The sequence below is a fragment of the Lepeophtheirus salmonis genome, chromosome 8, assembly GCF_016086655.4.
Source record: "Lepeophtheirus salmonis chromosome 8, UVic_Lsal_1.4, whole genome shotgun sequence".
In the NCBI taxonomy this organism is placed as follows: domain Eukaryota; kingdom Metazoa; phylum Arthropoda; class Copepoda; order Siphonostomatoida; family Caligidae; genus Lepeophtheirus; species Lepeophtheirus salmonis.
Genome location: NC_052138.2, coordinates 28,707,672 through 28,727,830, shown reverse-complemented (window position 1 = coordinate 28,727,830; position 20,159 = coordinate 28,707,672). Strand labels below are relative to the sequence as shown.

The 20,159-nt window shown below is 32.7% G+C and overlaps 1 protein-coding gene across 1 annotated transcript; it reads right to left on the bottom strand.

Annotated features, from left to right (window-relative positions):
* Positions 1 to 9,159: 9,159 nt before the first annotated feature.
* On the bottom strand, positions 9,160 to 14,599 carry LOC121122965 (vitellogenin-6). The gene is made up of 9 exons (XM_040718046.1): positions 14,440 to 14,599; positions 14,134 to 14,294; positions 13,800 to 14,060; positions 13,432 to 13,745; positions 13,042 to 13,375; positions 12,585 to 12,984; positions 10,284 to 12,511; positions 9,632 to 10,218; positions 9,160 to 9,559 (listed from the first exon to the last, which is right to left on the bottom strand). The coding sequence occupies exons 1-9, from the start codon at positions 14,471 to 14,473 to the stop codon at positions 9,334 to 9,336; spliced, it is 4,545 nt and encodes a 1,514-aa protein (XP_040573980.1). The 5' UTR covers positions 14,474 to 14,599; the 3' UTR covers positions 9,160 to 9,333.
* Between the last annotated feature and the right edge of the window lie 5,560 nt (positions 14,600 to 20,159).

Sequence of the window (20,159 nt, the reverse complement as noted above, 5' to 3'; positions counted from 1 at the left end):
AGCCAATTCGATAATAGTGTGCCTCTGGGTCTTCTCTTTCGTAAATACTTGTATTGTTTTAATTGAATTAAAAGGTGCGCAACTAACTTAAAAATAACACTAAACCCTTCCTTTTTAAAATTAAAATAACAGTGTTAAATGCTTTTCATATTGTTCAGGGTGTAGTTGATGATGGTCAGGATTTACCTGAACGACCCTTGCAGTATCTGTTGAGATTTACTCACCAAAGTTTCAGACATTCTTGACGCAGCAATGTTATATAACAATTGCTTCAGTGAGTTGAAGTGAGTGTTTTTGTGAAAATGAACAAAATCGAGTATGTAGCTGTCATCCTTAAATATTTATTTTTGAGAGTATAATTATTTTTCTGCTAAACTGCTATACTAATTTTAAAAACTAAGTTGCTTTCTCAGGGTAAAGTATTGTTGCTAAAATTGAAAGTCTTTGAAACCCTTTTTCAGTTTCCTGGCAAACTTCGATTACTTCTTCAGGTGGGTAAACCAATACTGGCTGAAACAATCATCTCCAGTCATTCTACTTTATCAAAGTAAAATCGAAATTGTTCCTGATGTCATGACATAATAAAGCTTCAAATCATTTATCACAAAATATGTTTTGTCTTAGTTTTCTCATCCACATCCAGAAATGCATGTGATAACCACTCTTTTGCAGTTTGAGAGAGTACGGATCCGGAACATCCCTGTAGTCATTGCTTACATGTAAAGAAACATTTTCTAGCAAGCCATGTTTTCGGATGAATACCATTTGACAACAATTAAATGTATTTGATCACTTTATAGATTTCTTTTTCTTACTTTAAGCCAGAAGAATAGTATTGTCTTGACCAGGGATAGGCAACCCGAGGCTCTTGAGCCACATGCTGATGCTGTGGTTCTTTGATGGGTTTCAGTAAACAATAACATTTTTACATATTTTTAAATAATAACACGTTATATCCAAGCGTACATATTATGCCTTGGATAAGAAGTGTTTGAAGGATGTTTTCGAGGGTGTTTATTTGATTTAGAGATTAATATTTTCGCAAATGTTCAATCAGGTTTTGAATATATTAGTGATAGCTTGTATTTAGTAGAAAAGGAAGTTCAATCTATAATCAAAATAGATTAGGAAAAGAAAATTCATTCTTCAGTTTGCCAACTTAGAAAAAAACAAACAATAGGCAATCAATAAATTCACCGATTTTTTGTAGTTGCTACATCAATTTAGGTTTTTTTATTTTATTTTCTAAAATTGTTTACATTATTCTTTCATTTTGAAGGAGTAAACATACACGCATAAGCAAAGAAATGTACAAACGAATGTGTTAGCCCATGATTGTCTGATATTAACTCTAAAGAGTTATACGTGTAAGTCCTTGTTTGACTCAAATAAGAATTGAGAATCATCATCAAAGTAATGCCTGCATAAATCATTGCTAGATACAGAGCAGGGGTTGTGTTTATTTCCTTCATCTCATAGCTGCTCGCAGCTGATTTAATGAAACTTCATGACAGCTAATCAGCTAATATCCTTCAAAAATTCTTCAAATTATCAGGATAACCACGTTGATTTGGTTTTTTTAATCATACAGGTGGATAGTATTATTTTTATCTATGAACATCTCTCTATGTATTTGATCTATATGGTCAGAGTTACACTAAATTACACTAATAGAGTAAATACGTATTTGATTGTTGAGTATAATGCTAAGGGCAGGGAGAACAAGAAAAAGATACACATTATTTTGTAAATTATAATTAATCCGGAGTAACTCTATCAACAAAGACATTGATCTCAAAATTGCATTCATAATTGATTTTTATGCTGACAAAAATTAGGATAGTTTTTAATTAGGACGAGAGTAAATTTAGAAGGCTATGTCAGTGTTAAAATTAGAACAATGCTGATGAGGCAATCAATAGATGTCTATTTTACCATATTCACGTGTTATCAATATCAAAAACGGGAACACATCGCCTCCCATGGAAAACTACAACCTTCCATTTTATCCACTGGCGGGCACTCCTGTCCTTTGACCCCCTATTATTTCACTCCCCGAGCCATTTACCCTGCAAACCCTTTGTCCCCATCCATTTTTATCATTATTATTGAGAAGTACACCTATTAAACGATAGAGGACCAAAGTCATACATAAATGTTATGGATGTCTACGCTACTTTTGAGTTCGAATCAGAAAGTAATCACTGATAAGGGGGAATAAGACATCTACTTCTAGGACGATATAATAGTAATTCCTCGTTGGCTCAGAGTATAATTGAGGATTAACATCAGAGTAATTCTAGCCAATATCAGCGTGTTTTCCTTCTTCCCCTCCTCTCTTGTCACACCTGATTGTAATTGATCTAATGAAACGTCATGGAAACTACTTTGCATTTCTCCAAGATATTCTTCGAATTATCAGGGTTACAATATTGAATATCTAGTTTCTTTTTTCGTAACATGGCCAAAATACACTAATTTTCCATCCTTATAGATGGTTCAGGGGGTAGATGGCTCGAAGAGGGAAATCCTAAGGGGTAAAAGAACAGGGTTACTCGCTCGGGGTGTAGTTGTCTATTGGGTAAGATCCCAAGGACCATCATAAACATTGTTCTTTATTCCATTAAAAAAATACCCAGCTTAGGTTGATGTATATATATACATAATTCACAAATGCATAAAATTGTGCAGTTGTTTAAAATTACAATAAATAAATTAATAAAGAATGTAGTTTTCTCCAGTTATTTAAAAACGCATGAAGTGTTTAAAAGTGGTTAAAAGATGGGGAAAAGTCCTATTTACCCAATAAAAATATGAATTCTAGTATAGATTTAAGGTCCATATATCTCACAATTGATCTTCAGGAAGATGAATCCTTTTTGATCTGCTACCATAAATCATCGTCAGAGACTTTGCTATTATCGCCTCTCCTTTAAAGTAATTTTCTCGTCTCATTGTAAAAGCAATGATCCAATCTGACGCCTTAAGATTTATATCAAATATATCGGTAATGATACTCTCCACCATAGATATAAGAGGTCTTATTCGATCACCAAAAAAAAAAAAATGGACCGAAGATTCTATAGATTCTTCGCAGAAGAAACATTCACGGTCCGTTTTATTCGACTTCTTGGTATATAATGAAGATGTCGTAAACCTGTACCGAAACCACTTTTATGACCATGTAATATAGGGTTTTTAAGGATTTTTTTGTGGGGTTTATTGCTTCTTCTTCCATATTAAGGTTCTTCCAGCGCATTGCCATCAACAAACTTAATGTTTATTTTATTTTCTTTCCACTGAACCAATTCTGTTAAAGAAGGGGATTGGGGTGCCAGGTTGTAGGAAATTAGCAACCTGAGTCAAGGAAGTAAACCCTGTTTGAAGAATCCAATCGGCAATGTTTTCTGTAAATTTTTTCAGCTTGGCTGTTGATGTTAGGGTATGTTCTTTAAATTACTGATCGGCGTGGGGTATCTTGAGTGGTTCATCAGGACTAAGGCAATGAGAGTACCAACGATTGAATTTACCTAAAAAATTCTTATTCTAACGAATAATTACCGTAGAACTTTATTATTTAAAAAAAAATCATTCGGTCAAGAAAATATTATGTATGAGAATCGATATCTAGTTGTTTTTTCGAAAACGTATTTGATTTTTTTTTTTTTTAGCCCCAACGTCTACACTTTTCATGAGTCTTTTTATCCAACTAAGGTTTAGATTTTCCCAAAATACTTCTGTGTCAACTGAACCCAGTCCCCAGCTATTAAGGAAGGTAATAAGACGGTCATCGGAGAGAAATTATTTATCTCTCCAGACAAGGTATTTCTTGAGACAGTTTATTTTCTTACATGCGTTTTTGGAAAATGATGTAGAGGAATTTTAGGAACGACCAATTTGTCCGTGATTCCGAGTTTTTCAAATTTTTTAATATCCAATAAAGTATATCTGTTGACTTCGGATGTCACTTTCTCCACAATTTTGACATAATTCTCTATAATGACATGTTTTAAGGATGTCGAAGAGATCTCAACAGCAAGTCCGGTGCTTGCGGATGATCAAATGAGAGCTAAGTTAATTTTTTTAATCAAGGATTCCAGTGAGGAGTTTATACGATGTGTCAAGAATTGTGATACGTTTGTAATTGACGAGGTTGATCCTTTTTGGGATATAAGCGCAATGATACCAGTATACATGAACTGAAGAATTTCATCGTATACTTTTTCTAAGACTTGGGATATTGGCTTAATGAAGGTTTGATAAAATTCAAAAGGGAGAGCCAATGCTCCAGGAAGTTTAAACTTTTTCTTGTAATCTACAATATATTCATATTGTGAGATTGGGAGTTGCTCCATAATTGTTTTTTGGAATAGGCCTTTGAACTTGCCTTTGTTCTTCTACCTGTCAGTAAACTGTTCTTACCTCCATTGCGTACAAAAGTCACATTTCGAAACAAGATTACATTTTTTACACTTAAACAGAGCAGTATAAAATGAGTGGGGCTTCTTGCACAATTTGTTTTGGATCAGTGGTAACTTCTCCAGAAGTAAGACGAAGGGCTTTAATTTTGTTATAGATTCGTTTAGATCTTTCGAGTTAGTTATTTGATTTGAAGTATTCCTTTAATGTTGCACTCCATCAGTTCGCTACGGATTATCATGAGGTCCCTTGTAGTTACCACCATTTCTTGTGGAATTTCTCATGACATTTAAGCCGCCCATGATAACTATCTTTACCCATCTTATTTTTATCAAATATTTTTATTAATTTATTAAATGTTGACATATGCACGTATGATTTTTCCACTAGAATTCATTCACAAAGTATGTACGCAAGTTTTTGGCAATTGGGCATTGAAGTCAAGTTCTTACACCCTAATGGTGCATCAAATACATTTCATTGGACCCTACGTGATCATGACTGATTGATACCATTTCACTGTGTATTAAAAATTATCGATGTTCCAGATACACATGGATCTGCACGTAGCTACTCTATCTTCAAGAAAGATATTTACAAAAAAGTTACAAAATTAGTTTATTTTGTTCAAAGTTTTGTTGTTTCTGGCTTTAGTGTTATGACAAACGACTTTTATCATATGTTACAACTTAAGTATATTACTTAAATATATAATTTCAAACGGATAATATTTCTTTAGATTTTAACCTTATCTAAAATTGATAATTTTGCATTTAATAGACATTTCTCAAACACCATAATTTCCATAAAGCTAGTTTTGAATATATAGAAAATAAATTGGTCAAAAAAATGTAAAAAATAATTGCTTTGTTTTGAGAAATGGACCAGAGGTTACCGAAACAGAAATAGTTATTTCTGAATGAAATGCCTTCGTTAATGGATTTTCTAATGTTTTTTTTTTTGTTTTTTTAATTTTACATCCAAAAATAATCACATATGGTAACTTTCAGTCTCTTTTTACGAGTACTTCTCCAAATATTACCTAAATTAGTTTTGGATCTTTATGTGAACCATTCCATATATAGAAATGGGGCCTTAACAAAAACATCAATAAGTTGGAAACGCCTCATCGTAATCACTTTAAATTTTGGCAGGGCGGTTTTTATAATAAGAAGTAAAACATATCTAAAAATAAAGAAAATCTGAGATACTCGGTGTAAGGCCTTGGCTGATTTGACATGGAAGGACTCTTACATAAAATACGCCTTTCACTGCATACATACTTTTTGAATGCTCATAAGTTTTTTCTGATTTCCAGTTTCAAGATATTCATAACGGAACTATTTTGATTACTTAACGCAACCTCCATTATTTACTTGCTGAAAGAGTATCCAGAAAAATTATCTATATATTGAAGAGAAGTTGAAAAAGTAAATAATGGGTTAACTTTGAGAAAAACACGACAGCGGTTCTAATGGAAGAAGTGCTAATCACTTAATTCTCCATTATTAATTGCAATATCATTAGACATGATGGACTATTCATATTGGACAAGACTCTTGAATTGACGGACAAGCATTTGCAAAATACTATGCAAGAGCAGCGATTTCCACTAAGTTATGATCCAGGATGTGTCAGAAGAAGGGGTGGTTGGCTGTGAAGCGACAAACTACTGAGAGGATTCGGGCAGGTAGTCAAAGGTCGAGTCGTGAAAGAGTGCGAGGAAAACTGTAAAGTTCAGTACAGTTGGAGCAATCTGAAATTGCAATTTAACGATGGTCTTCGTCTTTTCATATTCTTTTATTTCTTGCCCAAAGAGAAGGAAATAGGCTGCATTACGTAGTTATCTAAAGGACTCGAATTCTCGAAGTTGTATATCTAGGTCTATGAATTCATACTTCCAATGTATCAAGCCAAGTATGAGAACCATAAAAAGTGACTTATAGGCTCATTCAACGAATTTGTAAGTATATTTCTCTTGTATGATAAAATGACATTTGAATATATAACTACGTTTGTAATTAATAATAATGGTTTTCAGTGATATTTATCAAAGAATATGAATATTATAACTCTATATATTCATTCATTTCAATTTAGAATGAGGATACAGCTCCAACTTCATTAACTTGTAAAACAAATATTAATGTAAATTCCTTTGTCAATGTTTAATTCCATCAATTTATTTATTTATTGAATAAATGTAAATACATATTTTATGACGACAGGAACGTCTCTAAAAAATTTATTCGACACTCATGTGTAATTATCTAATTTGGTTAATTTAGGTACGTATAGGTAGAGCCAACTCTATGGAAAGGTTTCAGGCCCTCAAAGATTTCAGGTGTCTTATATGAACTTTACAATTTTCTTCGCACTCTCCAACGACTCGACCTTTGACTACCTGCCCGAATCCTCTCAGTAATTTGTCACTTCACAGCCAACCACCTCTTCTTCTGGCACATCCTGGATCATAACGAAGTGGAAATCACTGCTCTTGCATAGTATTTTGCAAATGCTTGTTTGTCAATCCAAGAGTCTTGTCCAATATGAATAGTCCATCATGTCTAATGATATTGCAATTAATAACAGAGAATTAAGTGATTAGCACTTCTTCCATTAGAACTGCTGTCGTGTTTTTTCAAGTTTTCTTTTATCGTAATATATATTATATTGGTGATAGATTATATATCAGTTTAAAAGAATCTTGCCATTTTTTCCATTTAAACACTTTTCCTATTTTTTATCTTGCCATTTTTTCCACTGCCATTTTTTCCTGACACCCTTATTATACCACAGTGATAAATAAAATAGGGCCGAATTTGCTCTAGAATTAATTTTTACTCGAAGTACCTTACACTCATCATTCTGTAATTATCAGAGATGTGAGAACGATAGATCATGTAGAGGCCTTGAAGGACACAGTTCAAAAATAAAAAAATAATAATGATAAAGAAAAAAAAATTCCCAAATAAACCTGAGAAAGATTAAGAAAGTGTATATTTTCTTTAAGTGAACCAACAAATACATATAAAAAACAAAAAAGAAGATTGAATTTGAGACTTACGACTCGACTTGGACTCGAGTCCATATTTTTAAGACTTTCAACTCGTCTTGATCTTATAATCAAATTTTTCGAGACTTGACTTGAATTCATTAAAGTGTCTTATAGTTTCTGAGGACTTGAACTAAACTCCATTAAAATAATCAAGAACTTGATGAAAATATTCCAAAATTTATACTTGTGAGTAAAACTTGAGACTTGACTTGGAATGACACTATAACAACTTTTCCTTAACTCTTCAAAGATGTAAGATTAATATATTGAAAAAAAAACTCCAAATTTTTTTATTTTTTTAAAATATTAAGTTATTAACTAGACTGGTCCAAGCTATTGGGGACAAAAAAGTTAACATTTTGGAACTAAGATCCCGGCGTAGTGTGTGGATATGTGTCTATTTGTGTTATAATACATTAATACTACTTCCCGCACACAAGCTAAATTTTTGATTTTGTTGAAGCAACGGTAATAGGGGTACCAAACCATTGACGTGTGTGATATTTAATCCCCCAACCTTATAGAGCTTCGACAACAGCAGTTGCCATATTTTTCCCTGCATCAGATTCAAGTTTTCAGGCAACTAGTAGCTTAGACTTTTCTTTGCCATTTACGATAATAGGAAGTCTCTCCATCTTGGTATCATCAAAAAGATCAGGTTCCCAATAAATGTCACATTCAAATGATTGTTTAATATATTGCTCAATTTCCGTAGGTTCTCTTCTGAGAGTGTTATACACGGTACTGACTACTGAGTAGACAGTTATAGGACACCCACTATCCACAAACCGGAAATGCTGGGATTAGGATCTAAGTTCTAGTGCGCAAAGTACCTACTACGTTCTATGTACAAGAGAACTTAATACCATACTGGATTTAGCCTTGAAATGTGAGTTGCACCAATAATTGATAATGAAGATATTAGATTATGAAGAAAAAATAAATCAAAGTTTTCAATTTGTTTATAATTTGTTCAATAATACATTTTTCCATTCTATTAAATTGATGAGCGGCACTATTCAATTTAGCTTAAATGAGTTGGGGTTTTTTTAAAGGTGTACTTCTTATCAAACCTCATAATAATTTGGAGTACTACTCTTCCAATTCAAATGAATTATTGTCTTGGACCAGTCTATTTTACACCTATATCAATCTATGAATCTGTAATAATTTTTTTAATATTCAAATCTGATATCTTCGATTTGATTTTTTAAAGTATTTTTAAACTTTGTTTAGGTTTGAGTCTACTGATGGTTATATCTCAAAAGTGCTGAGACACAACTCCTAAAAATTGAAATGCATCAATTAAACCTCCTCCCATGATATACAAATAAAAAACCAGGTAGAAAGCCAAGATATTAAAATAGATTAAAATAATATCATTAAATTTTCAAAATGTATTAGGTACAATGAATTGAAGCGTTTCCGAAGTAATTTAGTTAAGAAATGAAATAATGATCAATCAATTTTAACAAGAAAGCAGGTTAAATTATGTTTCCAAATATATATTGAGTTGGGAAAGTTTAATGACTAATTTTACAAAGATGGAAAAGCTAACCGTTGTCTAAAAAAACCTTTGATTATATTTATCATCCATGACTATATATAATTTGTAATGTATACTCAAAAAGTTGGTATTTTCATTTCAATAAGGTACTATAATAAATGAAAGTAATCATGAGTTTTATATTAATACTTTATTCTTAAAATTTCACTTTATAAGAATAGTCAAGATTTAAACATATGTTTTTCTTCATGAGAAAAGTAAAAAAAAAAAAAAGTATGCCTGTAAAATTTCAAATATAATAGAATCATTGTAAAAAATATCTCCATCAATCGATGAAAGAAATAAATTCTCAACACTTCCATTTATAATCTTCAACAAGCTCGTCGGATGTCTTCAATTGATGAGCATCCTTGCTTTCAAATTCATCATATTGGTTTCTGTTGAAGTTTCCACACAAACCGCAATGTTGACCCGTAACAGATGGAGCAGGAATTAAGCTGACTGCATGGCCATCATAGACTACCCAGATTTTCAAGAAGGAGTAAACACTGTAACTTGATCCCCATTTTAAGACCCTAAAAATTAATATTAAAATCGAAAATTAAATTTGTGAAATTCTACACAATTTTCTATCTTATAATTAGTACTTGAAAATTTCTTGTCCGTCTTGTTCATGAACATGTTCCTCCTCTCCTACATCAATAGCTTCACCGTTGATGAGAACATTAATCTTCTTTGGGCCACTTGTTTGGAATTCGATGCTGTGACCGCCCAAATAAATTTTAGCATCTAAATGAGATCCTGCAGACTTTTTGACAAAAACTGCATAAGTTGGATGTGGGGAACAGTGTCCAGAAGCCAAAGTCCAGCATGAGGTAGGTGTGTAAGGATATGTGACATTGTCAAGAGTATATACATGGTCAATTGTGGTAGTACATCCATGGATAATTTTGTATTGCATGAGACGTCTAGTGGTGGATGTAAACTTAAGGTTTCTCAACATTGGGCGCCAATTTAAACTAAGAGGAATATCGTTGAAACGTTGACCTCCCTGACTGGTTTCCATGTACATATCAACATTCTTGTCGTGGTTTTTAAGGGTAGCTTTGATATTCATGTGGGGATCAGCACTTGTAGCTGGGATAATTTCTGGATCAATGTCCCAGTAAGGTAAAAGACCAGTTTTCATGATACTTTGGAATTGAGAAACAATAGCATTCATGCGATCAGTCATCTGAAAATAGAAAATGATTAGTTTTCATGATCAAGTTGTATATTTCTGAATAATTCAATTGGTACCTTAACAAAGTTCATCTTCCATGAGTATTTACGTGCAGTAGTTGCATCCCATGTTGTCATGTGGCAAGCTTGTGTGAATGGAAGTTTATCACCTCTGTTTGCCCATTCTGGCTGTTTCTTCTGTTCCATACACTTTTCATAGTACCAAGTGTGTTTCATAGCCTCTCTTGCTTCTTCAGTTGTTTCATGTTTGAAGCTTAATTTCATTTCTCCAGGAGTAGAGTCACAGTCTGCAGCAGCACCATATTGAAGTTTTGCCTTTCCAGTCATTTTTAATTGAGTGCTCTTGTCATAAGTCATAAACTCTTCTCCAAAGTCTGGGTACTTGTTTTCCATATTGAAGCAAATAGAATAATCAGACATAATTCCAGGAACTGCAGCTCTTTGCATTCTAAACTTGAGACGATTCTCAATGTATCCAGGAGTGAATTCATGTCCCAAAATAATTTTGTATACCCTATCTTGTGGTTCTCCTTTGGCTTTGATAATAGTTGTGACTACCCATTTACGTCCTCTAAAGAAAAGACGCTCGCCATTGGGATTAGCATTGAATCTCATAGAAATTTCAAGCTCTTTAACTGGATTTTCCTTTGATTGTGACCAGCGAAGCATTGCTCCACATTTTTCAGCTCTTGGGAAGAAAACAAAATAAGCTCTGATTTGACGAATACCCATGCGAATACCATTTCCAAAGGTCTTAGGGTTTTTGTTATAAGGTAACATGGCTCTCCACAAATGGTATAAGACCTTTCCCCTATTGGATTCCATTTCACAGTCAAAGTATTCCCCGTGAATATAAGAGCCAGTCTTATCGCAATCATGGTTTAAAAAGACTCTGGTTTTAGCAGCATCTGGACCATACGATACAGGAGTATCAGACTTGCACTCAGGACAGTTGGCTGAAATATCCTGCTTTTCATTAACATTTTGAGATCCAGTGTAAACTTTTGTTAAAGAGTGCATCATAAGTACGAGTGGATTCTCATAAGAAGGTCGTTGAATAGATAATTTAAACTCTTTCTTCAATGGATTAACTCCAATGACAAATTCTCTTGGGAAATGGGAGCCATAAATGCGGTTTTGAGAAATGGAATAAAACATCTTTGATTGTGGGTTTTGAACCATCATCATACGAGATCCATGTCCAAAAAAGTTCATGTTATATTTGACATCTCTGAACATAAGACCTCTGGCATTTCCCTTCTTAATTGTAGCTTGAACATCAAAAACGCCGGTGAATGAGTTTAAGTAAGAGACTGGAGCACCGACTTCCAAGGGTTGTTGGTACAAGAGGCTTCCAAATCTCATTGCTCTTTGGTGATTAATGGAGTAGGTGTCTCCAAGTCCTTTCAATTGATCGAAAATTTCTTTCAAGTTCCCACCTTCCTTAATTGAATCTTCGTTATATTGTCTGAATGCAACAACTGAGTTCTTGACGAAAAGGAGAACCTCAACGTTGATTGGTTGATCAGGTCTTTCCTTAATGTTCATATCTCCCATTAAGATACTTTTGAGATCTTCAGATTTCCAGATATCTGGGCTCATCGTCTTGAATTTACGGATGAGAGCCTTGGACAATCCTTCAATTCTTAATTGCACACACATTCCATTAGCGGTATATCCACCAAACAAGGTTGTGTCCATACACATTGCAACACTCAGAGGAAGGGTAGAACTATGAGATCCAATGACCCAGTAGCTGTATTCACCTCCATACCCGTATTTAGATTGTTGGAATTGACGACTATAAGTTTTGGACACTCCCAATCCATAGTCAGTTTCAAAATGACTGTATTGCTTAAGATATTTCAAGAAGTATTTGGCCAATACAGAGACCGATTTCTTGCAGGGGTTAATATTGGTTGCATATTTATCCAAGAGTGTAAATGCATAGTTGATAACTTCATAATCTTTTTCTCTGTAAAGTACAGCAACGATGGTGTTAAAGTGAGTTGCGGTGGGATGAGCATCCATCAAGTATGAGAGAGCTGTCAATCTAAGTTCATGAGAGTTTTCACTGTCTGCAAAAATGGGCAATAAATATTCAGCTCCCTTTCCGTTGTTGATTGCTCCAAAAGCAGCAGCTTGAACAGCAAGAGTACGGAGATGTCCACATTTGATCTCAGTTTCTCCATAAATAAGAGGCTTTAATTTTTCAGCAACGTTTCCATAGCGAAGATTGAACAACATTCCAAGAAGCTTAATTTGCTCTTTGTGGTCAGATGCACCTTTAGAGAGAGATCACAAGGAAGATAAACCACATTGATAAATGAATATCGTTACCCATAATATAAAACTTACCCATAATTTTTTCAATTGTTTTATCGGCGTATTCATCGACAACAGAGTGGAAACATTCTTTAGAAGCAGGTGAGTGCATTACTCCGGCTCTTTCGCAGGTAACTCGTGCTAAGTGTCCAAGAACAATTGGGACGGCATCTTTGAGGAGTTGATCTCCATCGTAGTTGTACAAAGCTTCGAATTCACTCAAAAGTTGCTTGCTAGGGTGACGAATATGGAAAGGAATGGCAGTAAGAGCACGGACAGCATCCCTGAAGTTTTCAAATTTGTCTTCCATGATCATGTCACGGACCAGGAGTGCAGAAGCGCTGGTTCCTAAACTTCCCAAAAGTTCATTGAAAAGATTGTATTTGAATACACCTTCATCAGATTTGTCTGAGTGAAGTTCTTCAGACATAGCCTAAATGGATAAGAGCATTTTATGCATGTTTGGGCATATTTTAACGGGTTTTTTTACCTTCAATGTATTGTAGTCCATAGCCAACATACCGGGTACCATACTGTTTACTCCATTATCATGAGCTTCTGCAATGGCATCTTTGTCATTTGAAAGATGTTGCATGATGTCATGGAACTTGTTGAGCTTTTCCTTAACATATTTTGACAAAGTGGACATGTCACTCTCAAAAAATTCACCAGTGGCTAAATGTTCTTCACGAGCCTTGAGGTCTCTGTCAGAATTCCATTGATATTCTTTATCTTCAAATTCGTATTTGAGATCCTTGACTGGGATTCCAACAACAACCATAGGTTCTGAGATATCTTCAACAGATTTCAAAATAGATGTTGAACTAGATTAAAATAGTTATTTAAATGACCATTTGATATAGTTTATTATAGGCAATACTTAGAGTGAGCAATAAAGGAGACTCCTTCCATTTGATAGAATTGTGCAACAACTGAGGATGATCCAATGATGGCCTTAGGGTGGAAATGATCTCCCTTCTTGTCCACGACATAAATGGTGTTGGAAGCAGAGTAAAGACCATTTGGATTTTCTCTGCTTTCTGGATGCTCTGGGTCAATGTCACAGCGTTCGCCCCTCCAATCATCAATGAGGACATGTACTCTGTTTTTGCAATCTTTAGTATGACTTACAGATTTCACAATTTTATGATCACTAACAGTGTAAAGAGTATCACAATCTCCAAAGATGGATTGCTAAAATTTAAATATATATTTTTTGGTTATAGATATGATGTAGAAATAATTTACCTCTTCAGAATGGAATCCATGTCCATGATTGTTGATTTTATCCATGTTCAATTGGAGTCTTTGAGCCCATCCTCTGATCATGTTACGTTGGAATAGTGTCAGTTTAGGACCAACTTTGAGGGATGAAAACAATCCATGGGAGTCCAACTGAACTTCAAATGCAGGAATGTCTCTGTTTGTTGCAACAAAGTTAGTGTGGTCAAATGGGAACTCTCCATTCTCATGTTTTCCATTGAATTGTGAGAATTCAACGTCAGAAAGCTAAACAAAGTGATTAAAGTTGAAAATAGAAAATTAATCCTTGTAAATCGAAAAATCATGATTGAATGTATACCTTCACTTTGATGTTATCTCCTTGAACTTGCATGGTAGTATGGTGCTTGTAAGCAAATCCAGATGAGTGTGGAGCATGGTCCATCGTACCAACAACAACAGATGTCTCTGAATCAAATACATATTGCTTTCCATCTTCAAATATGCTTCCGCTGACAGCGGCTGAAATTAAATGAAGTAACAATAAGTTATAACTTTCAATATAAAAAGACGGATAAAGTGAGAGATTCGCCCTTTCGTATCTTCGACATGGGCACAAGAAAATAATGTGTAGTGTATATATATATATCCAAAACTTTATTCTTACCAACAAATAAGCAAAGGAGGGCTGTGACTCTCATCTTGAATGGAGAATCTGTCCAACTGTGTCTCAATATTCCTTGCAACCACACTTAAATACTCCTTTTAATTTGACCTTTGATTTTCCCTGCACAGGGGAATATCCCTTGTTCCTCTTATTTGACAGGCCGGTAACGTTAAAATTCCCCCCATATTCTGCGCTGATATATATTTTGTCAAGTCTTGTAGTATCGATAAAAGATTCAACTTTAGGGGGAATGTAATTCTCACTTTTTTCTCCGTTGAAATATATAATTAATTTTGAGATACTCAAATATCTTAACAGATATTTATAAAAAGTATGTACAATTTACAAACTCAGATTTCCTTAAACAAAGTATTTTAGAGATGTAATTTACATACAATGTTCAAAAGTTAAACATAACATCACTCAACCTCCTTCAAATTGTGTGGTAAATACTATTTGTGTTTTCTCGGTCCTTTTTAGAATATAAGACTGCGATCCAGCCCAATATTACTAGTTGGCCCTTAAAGAAGGTAAAAACAATCCCCCGTGAGGTCATTGAGGGTGTTTTCGTTTTTATATTATGATCGTTATTTAATTGAACTAAGTATATAACTATGTAAAATATATATAATATGGTTTCTATTAAATTTCATTATTATGGTAATAGAAATATTTTTTGGAAGGTAAGTGCATTTTACAATACTCTTAATACATAGCTCTTATTTAACTTAATAAACAAACGATATTTAAAAAAAAAATCCAAGGACCGATCCCAAGGACTAACAGTCCTAAGGACCGACAGTATTACAGGACGGTCTTAAGATTTCACGGGACTGGAACTAGGGGAATCCACAGGATTATACGTATAAATTTTTTTTGTAGGGGGGCTTGGTTTTAGGAAAACATTTTTTTAGGGAAAAAATTTCAATTATTTAATTTTTTGGAAAAATATTTTAAATATTAAATTTTATGGTCTGCTCCATAAAACAATTAACAAATTAATCCTATTTTACCGTAAATTTTTTTCATCCTGAACGAAAAACATTTTAATAAAAAGAAATCATTCCTTAATTCCAGGGGAATAGGCTACATCCCCTTCAACTCTCCTCCTGCAAATACTCCTGGGACCGTATAAAAAGGATCGAAACAAAACTAGTGTTGTGCTTAGTCTGAAAATCCTAGATCGGTTATGATTTTTATTGGAACAAACTAATTCGGACCTTAAAATATAAACGACTGTCAAACAGAGACTCGGAGACTGCATGGACTTTCAAACGACCCTCGTGTATGTACCATCTTACAGATATTTATGAACCTTTGCTTTGTTTATTTCCTATGCACATCAATCATTGTACCCACTCTCAACTTCAACCGTTAAAAGGGGGGGAAAATTGAAAAAAAACAACAACAAAAAATTTGGTTGCGAGCCTTTTGTATTTTTATTGTTGAGTGATTAGTGTGAGTGGATTTCTAATATAGAAATATGGAAATCCATACAAGAGTCAACTCATGAAAACAGCTGAAAGGAGAATAAAATGCACCTTTGTTTATTTTAAAAGCTGATTATGATTAAAGTTTGCGCCCAGTTTCAGATGTCTCTCTCAAAAAATAAAAAAAAATAAGCAGGGGTGTCCGCAGAATTTGATTTTGAGGCATTTTTTTTTTTAGAAGATACAAAAATTTTTAGAAAAAATTATATATGAATATTTTTTGAAGGAGGCCAGATTTGACTTAAGATTCTCTTTTTTTTTTCAATGTTTTATTAAAACCAATAATTTTATATGGTGTTGACGCTAGAAACCCTCTAGCCCATCCCTTTGCAGCCGTACCTTGCAGAGTACTAGAAACATTGTCTAAGACAGAATATTGTCCAATAACCTAATTTTATATTAGCTTTGAAGATACCAAGTAAATTTTAATTAAACCACTGAAATTCTTGAAATTGCTTGAAAGTCAACGAAGTTTTGTCTTCATGGCAATTCAGTTTTTTGAAAATGTAATTGCTTCATTTACTTTTATAATTAAAACGCTAAATTTATAATATGAAGTATATAATTGTTTTATTTTTTTTAACCTCTTTTGAGTAATGTTTCATTGAAAATAAAGAAGGATAGTTAAATATATATATTTATGTTTAACCTATAAAAATTTTATTCAATTCATGAAGGAGACAAGAACACAAAAAGAAGCTGAATATTGCTGTGTCTTGATTATTCTTTTGTTCCAAAGGCCAATTGTATTGCTAATGTTGGGAGGTCATAATCGATATTTTTACTTTGTACAATTGACAAATGTCTAACATTGACTAAATGTTTTATTATAATTAAATGAAGAAATATGTACCATAAATCTGTATGAAATGACTAAATTTTGAAAGTTAGTTTTTTATTTCTTTTGGTATCGATCATGTACGGTAAAATTAGGATAATAATAGAAAAATACCCTATTTTTTCATTCCAATACTTAATTTAATATTTATATCTTATCTATTACATATTTGGGTCTGATCTTATATATATTTATAATTATGTTTAGGTATTATCGAACACGTATTCCAAAATAGTAAAACAGATCAGTGTGAAATTTAGCAAGTAGACGTATAAAATAACAAAGCATGTCCTTATAATATTTTATGAGCCTGCGAGGTAATTAAGAGGCTGTTTTTGACCCAAATATAACCTCCTTTCTTCTCCTCTTTTTATATAAACCGGGTGGTCGATTGAAATATGAAAACTTGATTTTTCATTGGGACAAAAAGGAGTTGGCCGTCCCCAAGACCCCCGTCTACGTAGTTAGCAAGTCCGAAACGTAAGGGAGGAAGAAGGGCTCTGTCGAAAAGGCCAAATTGGAAAAGGATGAGTTAAAAAAAAGCAAATCCAAACGAATCTCCTCATGTCCCTGAGGTCCCATGCTAGAGATATCTAGGTTTCAAACCAGACTATCCCGAGAGCTATCAAAAAAGGGGATGGAAAGAGCCTTGTGAGGGCGGAGAGGCCACTTTTGATACCAGCAATGAAAGAAACGCATCTCCTCCATTGCAAGACTATTTTGAATAAGTCTTTTGAGTTCTTTTTTGACACTTTTGGCCCTCATACAGCCCTTGATTTCAACCCCCTCGACTACACCTTTAATGAATGTCGAGGGGAGGGCCTGCAGTGTCTGTCATTCAATCACAGAGGGCATCAAAGCCATTGTTAGGCAGTACTGGGACTCAATAGCAAAGAACTATAACCACTGCGGGTGCCGCGGGTGCCAGGTTTTCTGCCGCCACTCGGAAGCCCTCTAAGCCTCTAAGGGTGGTTCATTAATTATTAAGAGCTCGGACACATTTATATTTGAAGTATTAATTTTGTTGAAATTCTATAGTTCATTAATAAAATGTTATCTTGTTGAAGTTTAAAATTCAAAATGTTCCGATATTAATGGACACTCGGTATCCCTCCTTCTCTCTGTCTCTCCCCTCTTCTCTTCTCCATCTGTTTCTTCCACTTTTTTCTACCATCATTCTTTGTCTCTATTCCTCTATTACAATTATTTTTATGGAAAAAAGTTCAAAAATCAATTGTCATTCTCAAGAAATTAAATTTTATGGAAAAAAATGTCAAAAATGCACAACTGTTTAGAACAGATTTTTTTTTCAAAATTTAATTTCTTGAGAATGACAATGGATTATTTTAATGTCATATTTCAATTTTTTTTTACAGAAATTTAATATTACAATTTTTTTCAAAATATTTAATATTTTAAATTTTTGAGAATCCTACTGATTTTTTAAATTTTAATTTGAATAACAATTTTTTAAATTTTTCTCTGAAAAATTTAATATTTCAAATTTTTTACCAAAAAAATTTATATACAAAATTTAATTTTAAATTTTTTTTTCAAAAAATTTGATTTTTCTGAACACGTCTGAATTTTTGAGACTACCTACTGATTTTTGAATTTTTTTTAAGAATACCCAGGAAAATTATTTTTTCAATTTTATTTTCAGAAAAATTTAATTTTTCATATTTTTTTCCAAAAAATATAATATTTCTTCTTATTTTTTTTTTCAAAAGAATTCCTAAGACCAAGCCCGACCAAAATATATCCTGGGGACGCCCCTGTGACTTCACATAAAAGTGCTCCATTATCCTTCTCACAAGTAATGAAAAGTCTCCAATTAAAATACTTCAGCCCATTTTTAGATTGCAACTTGTACAATTTGTTTGTTACAACTTGTACCGTACAAATATACATGTGTGGCGATAACATAAAAGCAAACTGGGATACTTGATCTCAACATTGCGACAGTATGATAAACGTATCTGTTGATATGAGTACTATAGTTTATATTAATTCAAAAAAATGATACATTTCTTAGGAGCTGCGGTTTTTAAGGTTAACTGAACCTGCTAAAAATCGGATATTTGGTAACACTGATCATTAAAGATGCTATGACGTCATGACATGAAAATTATTATTAAAGAAGAATAAGTATTCACGTTGTGAGAATAATAAAGGTAGGAAAGAGATTAGCTGGTTAAGAACACGCCTCACCAACTGAAATTGATTATATTGATGATATCAAAATTTGAGCTTTTTAGTGGTTTGAAATTGCATTTGACTCTTTAAAAAATCCTGTTTGGGTTTTCATTAAAGTAAAAAACTTTTATGTTATTGCCACACACATATTCAAAGAAGTATCAAAAAATATTTTCATTTCCAAACGCAAAGAGAGAGGTTATGAGATGATTATTGCATGATTTTGCAGTTTTCAAAGTAGGGAGAGATTATTGTACACACAGCTGAAATGATATATAGACTGGGATATATTTTTTTTTAAATAATACATGAATGTTAATTCAGTCAGCAACAGAAAATAAAAGGAAAAACCCGGAGTGATATAGACAATATTATTTGTTTTTCTTCTCAAGTTATATGAGTTCAATTCTTAAATAACAGGAAATGGGACATCTGTGATACGAATTAAAAATGTCTAACTTTGTAAATGCATATAATAACATAAATAATGATCAACAATAGCAACTAAACTCAGAGACGTAGGATCAGAATTTTGTGGGTATTTTCTTAAAAATCCATAGATATTCTCAAAAAAAATTATTTCGAAAAAAATTTCAAAAATCCACAACAGTTAATAAAAATTAAATTTTTAGAAAAAAATTTAACAAATTTTTTGTATAAAAAAAATATCAAATTTCTGGAAAAAAATAATTGAAATTTTTAGCTATTCACAAAAAAATATAATAATTTAATTTTTTGAAAAAAAATTGTAAAAATTTAATTTCTTGAAAAAATTGTAAAAATTTAATTTCTTGAAAACAAATTGTAAAAATTTAATTTCTTGAAAGCAAATTGTAAAAATTTAATTTCTAATGTTTAATTTTTGGAAAAATATTTCAAAAATCGACAGCTATTCACAAAAAATTTCATATATTAAATTTTTGGATTTTTTTTTTTTTTAAATTCACAGCTATTCACAAAAAATTAAGTTTGTAGGAAAACATTTCTAAAATTAAATGTTTAAAAATTTATTTCAAAACTTTAGGAAAAAAATTTTAAATATTAAATTTCTAATGTTTAAGTTGTTGGAAATTTTTTTCAAAAATCCACTGTGATTCACAAAAAATTTTAAATATTAAATTTTTGGGGAAAAAAATTTAAAAAACCCATAGCGATTCACGGAAAACTTTTATCATTATCGAAACAAAGAGTTTGAA

Coding starts and splice junctions, on each gene's coding strand:
- LOC121122965 (XM_040718046.1), bottom strand. CDS start 14,473: ATGAGAGTCACAGCCCTCCTTTGCTTATTTGTTG. Junction 13,376..13,431: donor TCCTTTATTGCTCACTCTAA/GTATTGCCTATA, acceptor ATTTTAATCTAG/TTCAACATCTATTTTGAAAT. Junction 12,512..12,584: donor AACAATTGAAAAAATTATGG/GTAAGTTTTATA, acceptor CTCTCTCTAAAG/GTGCATCTGACCACAAAGAG.